The sequence below is a fragment of the Pecten maximus genome, chromosome 7 (assembly GCF_902652985.1).
Source record: "Pecten maximus chromosome 7, xPecMax1.1, whole genome shotgun sequence".
Classification (NCBI taxonomy): domain Eukaryota; kingdom Metazoa; phylum Mollusca; class Bivalvia; order Pectinida; family Pectinidae; genus Pecten; species Pecten maximus.
Genome location: NC_047021.1, coordinates 8,320,380 through 8,329,404, shown reverse-complemented (window position 1 = coordinate 8,329,404; position 9,025 = coordinate 8,320,380). Strand labels below are relative to the sequence as shown.

The window sequence follows — 9,025 nt, the reverse complement described above, 5'->3', positions numbered from 1 at the left end:
TGAACAGTGAATCGTGTATCTCGTACCTTGTATCGTGTTTACTGTACTGTGAATTGTGTATCTCGTACCTGTGTCCTGTTTACTGTCAAGAGCAAAAAAAACCAAAAAAACAATACCAGTAGATACAGGCGGCTCAGAGCTGTTCTTGTGTGGTTTTTGATAGTTGTACTCTAATAAGGACACATTGGAGAGACTACAATTGATCTACGCTCTGTTGTATCCATCAGGCGTTCTTTATTTGCTCTGTGTGTGTTTGTTTCGCTTTCCTCTATATGAGGATGACCGCCACATGTGACCCTTGTTATTTGCTGTGTCTAGGAAGTAAGACAATAAACAAAATAAATTTCGTTGGCATTCAGTTGTTATTTTGATAAATGGTTTGGCACATGTTATGTAATACGTATAGAATCTTAAAACGAGTTTTCATTTCATATGAAATTGTATGAAACGAATTTTAGAAGTCTCGGCGAAAATCAGTGTAAGAACCCGTCCCGGGTAGTACTCGTCGTACTGAACAGCATTATATATCCACGGCATGTGTTTCATCACTACCCAGACTCACTAGGAAGGTTTACAGTGAACTGTATTGACAGTATTTATAACAGGTCCCAATAAGACTACGTTTCCAATGTTCTGGCAATATTCTCCTGCTGTCAGCTCCTTATAACTGGTATCATCATCGACGTTTCAGTCTAATATACATCGGGACACCACTAAACAAACTCATCTGACACCATAGAGGGATATCCTTAGTGAAATGTTACCTGAAATATACACATTTGATGTTTCTTTAGTTTCACAATGTAATTTCTTGACCTCCACACAAATAAAAACGCATGCTTATCAAATCGTTTCTTCATAAGCATGAAATGTACATACATGACAAACTGAGTCAAAATGAACTTATAATGAAACCACTGCCGCGGGACAAGTGTCGTTTAGCATCAATGATAACCACAGAACAGAAACACAGATATAGAAAAAAGACATCATAAACTCCTACACCAAAACGGAAATAAAGCTGAAGTCACACTTGGCCAACGCCAGCTTGCCAACAATAACGGTTCTACTTCACATTACCGATACTGAGGAGCTATATGAGCGATGTCAAACTTACCGACCGACATGTATACAGAAAAAGTACTAGTATTTCAGATTACCGGTAAATTATATCGTAAACTCACAACATCCTTAAGAACAATGCTTTATTGGCAGTATGGCCTTTTTACTACCATGCTCAGTACATCTAAACCACGGTTGTAGTCGTATTTGTAATTGATGACGCTGCCACTCTAGAAGTGGACTTTATTGAATATTGATATAAAACACTACGAGGGGTAGTTTTTGATATACATATTAGATAACTTCTCATGATTGCTTTCTTCTTGTTATTAATATTACTTTTCAACTTGTACACTATGATATCCTTTTCCCCACTGAAATCCTTAGTTAATATAAGTTGATAATCAATACATACCTGGTGGACCACTATCTCCGTGATCTAAAAAGGTCTATAGACCTCTCCGGGCTGAACATCTGAATGTTTCCTTCGGACATTCCATGTCTGGGCTTCTTAAAGACAACATGGCGTCCATGTAAGGGTCAAGTCTTGCTCGGATATCACAAATAGTTTTGTAGACATTCCCTTTACAGATAGACCTAGTGTACTGCATCACTCCGTTAAAGGACGAGAACTGCCACCTGAAGTGTAAACAGGTCAAACCAAGTTAATAATGCACATTTGTTTGAGTACATATTAAAAGCAAACGTCAAATTTAGTGATACTTGATCAACATTTTAATTTCTATAGCTGATGGAAACTTATGTGAAATTCTCCATTCATTAACTATATAACAGACAGTGACTTGATAAGACTAAGAGGTCTCTCTTGCCGATAAAGGTCATGCTAACGACCAAATCCTGGATACCTACCGACACAAGGTCGACATTTGCTGTGCTATGGGGATGCCCATCTCGTGATAACGACCAAATCCTGGATACCTACCGACACAAGGTCGACATTTGCTGTGCTATGGGGATGCCCATCTCGTGATAACGACCAAATCCTGGATACCTACCGACACAAGGTCGACATTTGCTGTGCTATGGGGATGCCCATCTCGTGATAACGACCAAATCCTGGATACCTACCGACACAAGGTCGACATTTGCTGTGCTATGGGGATGCCCATCTCGTGATAACGACCAAATCCTGGATACCTACCGACACAAGGTCGACATTTGCTGTGCTATGGGGATGCCCATCTCGTGATAACGACCAAATCCTGGATACCTACCGACACAAGGTCGACATTTGCTGTGCTATGGGGATGCCCATCTCGTGATAACGACCAAATCCTGGATACCTACCGACACAAGGTCGACATTTGCTGTGCTATGGGGATGCCCATCTCGTGCTAACGACCAAATCCTGGATACCTACCGACACAAGGTCGACATTTGCTGTGCTATGGGGATGCCCATCTCGTGATAACGACCAAATCCTGGATACCTACCGACACAAGGTCGACATTTTCTGTGCTATGGGGATCCCCATCTCGTGATAACGACCAAATCCTGGATACCTACCGACACAAGGTCGACATTTGCTGTGCTATGGGGATGCCCATCTCGTGATAACGACCAAATCCTGGATACCTACCGACACAAGGTCGACATTTGCTGTGCTATGGGGATGCCCATCTCGTGATAACGACCAAATCCTGGATACCTACCGACACAAGGTCGACATTTGCTGTGCTATGGGGATGCCCATCTCGTGATAACGACCAAATCCTGGATACCTACCGACACAAGGTCGACATTTGCTGTGCTATGGGGATGCCCATCTCGTGATAACGACCAAATCCTGGATACCTACCGACACAAGGTCGACATTTGCTGTGCTATGGGGATGCCCATCTCGTGATAACGACCAAATCCTGGATACCTACCGACACAAGGTCGACATTTGCTGTGCTATGGGGATGCCCATCTCGTGATAACGACCAAATCCTGGATACCTACCGACACAAGGTCGACATTTGCTGTGCTATGGGGATGCCCATCTCGTGATAACGACCAAATCCTGGATACCTACCGACACAAGGTCGACATTTGCTGTGCTATGGGGATGCCCATCTCGTGATAACGACCAAATCCTGGATACCTACCGACACAAGGTCGACATTTGCTGTGCTATGGGGATGCCCATCTCGTGATAACGACCAAATCCTGGATACCTACCGACACAAGGTCGACATTTTCTGTGCTATGGGGATCCCCATCTCGTGATAACGACCAAATCCTGGATACCTACCGACACAAGGTCGACATTTGCTGTGCTATGGGGATGCCCATCTCGTGATAACGACCAAATCCTGGATACCTACCGACACAAGGTCGACATTTGCTGTGCTATGGGGATGCCCATCTCGTGATAACGACCAAATCCTGGATACCTACCGACACAAGGTCGACATTTGCTGTGCTATGGGGATGCCCATCTCGTGATAACGACCAAATCCTGGATACCTACCGACACAAGGTCGACATTTGCTGTGCTATGGGGATGCCCATCTCGTGATAACGACCAAATCCTGGATACCTACCGACACAAGGTCGACATTTGCTGTGCTATGGGGATGCCCATCTCGTGATAACGACCAAATCCTGGATACCTACCGACACAAGGTCGACATTTGCTGTGCTATGGGGATGCCCATCTCGTGATAACGACCAAATCCTGGATACCTACCGACACAAGGTCGACATTTGCTGTGCTAGGGGATGCCCATCTCGTGATAACGACCAAATCCTGGATACCTACCGACACAAGGTCGACATTTGCTGTGCTATGGGAATGCCCATCTCGTGATAACGACCAAATCCTGGATACCTGCCGACACAAGGTCGACATTTGCTGTGCTATGGGGATGCCCATCTCGTGATAACGACCAAATCCTGGATACCTACCGACACAAGGTCGACATTTGCTGTGCTATGGGGATGCCCATCTCGTGATAACGACCAAATCCTGGATACCTACCGACACAAGGTCGACATTTGCTGTGCTATGGGGATGCCCATCTCGTGATAACGACCAAATCCTGGATACCTACCGACACAAGGTCGACATTTGCTGTGCTATGGGGATGCCCATCTCGTGATAACGACCAAATCCTGGATACCTACCGACACAAGGTCGACATTTGCTGTGCTATGGGGATGCCCATCTCGTGATAACGACCAAATCCTGGATACCTACCGACACAAGGTCGACATTTGCTGTGCTATGGGGATGCCCATCTCGTGATAACGACCAAATCCTGGATACCTACCGACACAAGGTCGACATTTGCTGTGCTATGGGGATGCCCATCTCGTGATAACGACCAAATCCTGGATACCTACCGACACAAGGTCGACATTTGCTGTGCTATGGGGATGCCCATCTCGTGATAACGACCAAATCCTGGATACCTACCGACACAAGGTCGACATTTGCTGTGCTATGGGGATGCCCATCTCGTGATAACGACCAAATCCTGGATACCTACCGACACAAGGTCGACATTTGCTGTGCTATGGGAATGCCCATCTCGTGATAACGACCAAATCCTGGATACCTACCGACACAAGGTCGACATTTGCTGTGCTATGGGGATGCCCATCTCGTGATAACGACCAAATCCTGGATACCTACCGACACAAGGTCGACATTTGCTGTGCTATGGGGATGCCCATCTCGTGATAACGACCAAATCCTGGATACCTACCGACACAAGGTCGACATTTGCTGTGCTATGGGGATGCCCATCTCGTGATAACGACCAAATCCTGGATACCTACCGACACAAGGTCGACATTTGCTGTGCTATGGGGATGCCCATCTCGTGATAACGACCAAATCCTGGATACCTACCGACACAAGGTCGACATTTGCTGTGCTATGGGGATGCCCATCTCGTGATAACGACCAAATCCTGGATACCTACCGACACAAGGTCGACATTTGCTGTGCTATGGGGATGCCCATCTCGTGATAACGACCAAATCCTGGATACCTACCGACACACGGTCGACATTTGCTGTGCTATGGGGATGCCCATCTCGTGATAACGACCAAATCCTGGATACCTACCGACACAAGGTCGACATTTGCTGTGCTATGGGGATCCCCATCTCGTGATAACGACCAAATCCTGGATACCTACCGACACAAGGTCGACATTTGCTGTGCTATGGGGATGCCCATCTCGTGATAACGACCAAATCCTGGATACCTACCGACACAAGGTCGACATTTGCTGTGCTATGGGGATGCCCATCTCGTGATAACGACCAAATCCTGGATACCTACCGACACAAGGTCGACATTTGCTGTGCTATGGGGATGCCCATCTCGTGATAACGACCAAATCCTGGATACCTACCGACACAAGGTCGACATTTGCTGTGCTATGGGGATGCCCATCTCGTGATAACGACCAAATCCTGGATACCTACCGACACAAGGTCGACATTTGCTGTGCTATGGGGATGCCCATCTCGTGATAACGACCAAATCCTGGATACCTACCGACACAAGGTCGACATTTGCTGTGCTATGGGGATGCCCATCTCGTGATAACGACCAAATCCTGGATACCTACCGACACAAGGTCGACATTTGCTGTGCTATGGGGATGCCCATCTCGTGATAACGACCAAATCCTGGATACCTACCGACACAAGGTCGACATTTGCTGTGCTATGGGGATGCCCATCTCGTGATAACGACCAAATCCTGGATACCTACCGACACAAGGTCGACATTTGCTGTGCTATGGGGATGCCCATCTCGTGATAACGACCAAATCCTGGATACCTACCGACACAAGGTCGACATTTGCTGTGCTATGGGGATCCCCATCTCGTGATAACGACCAAATCCTGGATACCTACCGACACAAGGTCGACATTTGCTGTGCTATGGGGATGCCCATCTCGTGATAACGACCAAATCCTGGATACCTACCGACACAAGGTCGACATTTGCTGTGCTATGGGGATGCCCATCTCGTGATAACGACCAAATCCTGGATACCTACCGACACAAGGTCGACATTTGCTGTGCTATGGGGATGCCCATCTCGTGATAACGACCAAATCCTGGATACCTACCGACACAAGGTCGACATTTGCTGTGCTATGGGGATGCCCATCTCGTGATAACGACCAAATCCTGGATACCTACCGACACAAGGTCGACATTTGCTGTGCTATGGGGATGCCCATCTCGTGATAACGACCAAATCCTGGATACCTACCGACACAAGGTCGACATTTGCTGTGCTATGGGGATGCCCATCTCGTGATAACGACCAAATCCTGGATACCTACCGACACAAGGTCGACATTTGCTGTGCTATGGGGATGCCCATCTCGTGATAACGACCAAATCCTGGATACCTACCGACACAAGGTCGACATTTGCTGTGCTATGGGAATGCCCATCTCGTGATAACGACCAAATCCTGGATACCTACCGACACAAGGTCGACATTTGCTGTGCTATGGGGATGCCCATCTCGTGATAACGACCAAATCCTGGATACCTACCGACACAAGGTCGACATTTGCTGTGCTATGGGGATCCCCATCTCGTGATAACGACCAAATCCTGGATACCTACCGACACAAGGTCGACATTTGCTGTGCTATGGGGATGCCCATCTCGTGATATGCCGAGGAAATGCCACTCAATCTCTGGAATTCACCGAATATTGTCACTTGAAGTTCTCGATTGTTCGCACATTGCAGCAACGAAAGGATTTCTAAAAACAAAACAAAAACCTTTAAACAGTGGTACAATTGTACATGAAACGCGTATAGTTTTTTGCCATTCCATCGAACATATAAAAGCATGCCATTATGCAGAGGAACATAACGGTGCCATCTCTGAACTGTCAAATTTGTTTTTTGTCGACAAAATTTTGGAGAATACTCAGTGTTTATTTTCTTGTTTACAGTGAACTTGTCGTGTAAATCTTTCATGTACAAAACAAAGAAAGCTGTCTTGGTACTGACCACGTGATCTTGCTGATGCGATTCATTAAAGTACAAAATAAAATATATGGTCCTTATTTTCTGTTTTTCCAAAAGTTTGAAGCAACAATGATTATTTTTCGCGTATATTATACTTTGCTCAATTTGTGTGACTCACTTATCAAAATTCTGGACCACAATGGAAACAAATTAACTTTATATAATAATTTTCACTGTGTATGTAACCGCCGAGATAGTTGATAGAACTGAAAGAAAAACAATTAGATTAACTTACCTGGTGTCCATGGTTGATGGCAGACACTGTCCTGTAATACTCGGAACACATCGGCCATTAAAGTGGACATTTCACCACAAGGGAAGGATGACGATAGCATGTCGAAACATTCAAGATACTGCGCAGTATAGCTTCAAAATGAAATTCAACTCATGTTGACTGTGTGTAAAATATTACTCTTTAAAGTAGGTAGAGTTGTTACCGTGCAGGAAGATGTAAATAAGAAATATCATCACGATCGATATGTTTATACAAATTTTACAAAATACAGAGATTAGTAGTTCTGGCGTTCGGAGCCTTGCGTTATGTTGTTGAATTTGTTAACTACGTTTGGTTACCTATGATAAAACTCACATCAATAATGACATCTAAGTTGGGATATATTGTCTCTATTGTATCTTAATTGATATTTATTTCTATGTAAAGAATCAGACAATCAATAAGAGATTGATAATGATGTACAAACGTAATGTATACATTTGGTCTTTAATCTCTGATCAAGTGCCCTCTTCGTTTCCTGATTAAGAAAACATTGGACCTTAAATTAAATACGTAGTACATTTATTGGTGTAAATAGCAAACTTTTTGAAGAGCATATTTTACTTTGTCAATGAAAAACATTAAACATAAAAAAAAACATTACACCAACATAGAATAACACCGATATACAAACGTATTTATATATGAAGTAACAAACCTTTTTGTATATAAATAACAAACTTATTTGTATATAAAGTAGCAAACATTTTTGCATATAAAGTAACAAACCTTTTTGTATTTAATGTAACAGACCTTTTTGTAAATAAGGTAGCAAACTTATTTGTATATAAGGTAACAAACTTATTAGTATGTAAAGGAACATGTTTATTTATATATAAAGTAACAAACCCATTTCTATATAAAGTAACAAACATTTTTGCATATAAAGTAACAAACCTATTTGTATATAAAGTAACAAACTTATTAGTACATATGGTAGAATACTTATTTGTTAAACCTATTTATATAAACGGTAACAAACTTATTAGTATATAAAGTAACAAACCTCTTTTTGTATATAAGGAAACAAACTTGCATATAAATTAAAGAACTTATTTGTACAAAAGGTAACAAACCTATTTTATATAAAGTAATAAACCTATTTGTATTATACGGTTACAAACTCATTTGTTTTCAGTAGCAAATCGACTTTCATAGAGAGCAGATATTTTTTGACAAGTCTCCGATTCACTTACTTGCATACCGATTCCAAAATGTTCCACTCCGATATGGAAACCAGTGCCAAGAGTTCCTGTCGGAAACTGTATTTCCGTGGAAGGACACATCATTGCCATCAGACAATGATCATCACTACCGGAATTTCGATGTGTGTTCCGACGGGGTCCTTGTAACATTCCAAGTACAGACCTCTTGGAATTCCATATATTTCCTCCGGTCTTCAATGCTCCTGATTTCCTCATCTCGGAAAACGGACTAAACGTTTCTGATTGATTATCAAAGTCAACTGATTAAAATGGAAGAAAATAGCCAACACACAAAAATCTAATATTGTTTAAAGATTGGAAATTGATACATTATGTATAATGTACATGAATTATCAAAATACACGTTAATATAAGTTATAAAAGTTTTGATATCTATATACAATAATCGTCATGACTATCCTCACGCTAGATTCAATTAGATATTTTCCTTGTTTCC

General features: G+C 42.9%; 1 protein-coding gene across 1 annotated transcript; it reads right to left on the bottom strand.

The window, feature by feature from the left end:
- Positions 1-461: 461 nt before the first annotated feature.
- On the bottom strand, positions 462-8,803 carry LOC117331525. The gene is made up of 5 exons (XM_033890268.1): positions 8,560-8,803; positions 7,325-7,455; positions 6,677-6,818; positions 1,478-1,701; positions 462-764 (listed from the first exon to the last, which is right to left on the bottom strand). The coding sequence occupies exons 2-4, from the start codon at positions 7,422-7,424 to the stop codon at positions 1,512-1,514; spliced, it is 432 nt and encodes a 143-aa protein (XP_033746159.1). The 5' UTR covers positions 7,425-7,455; positions 8,560-8,803; the 3' UTR covers positions 462-764; positions 1,478-1,511.
- Between the last annotated feature and the right edge of the window lie 222 nt (positions 8,804-9,025).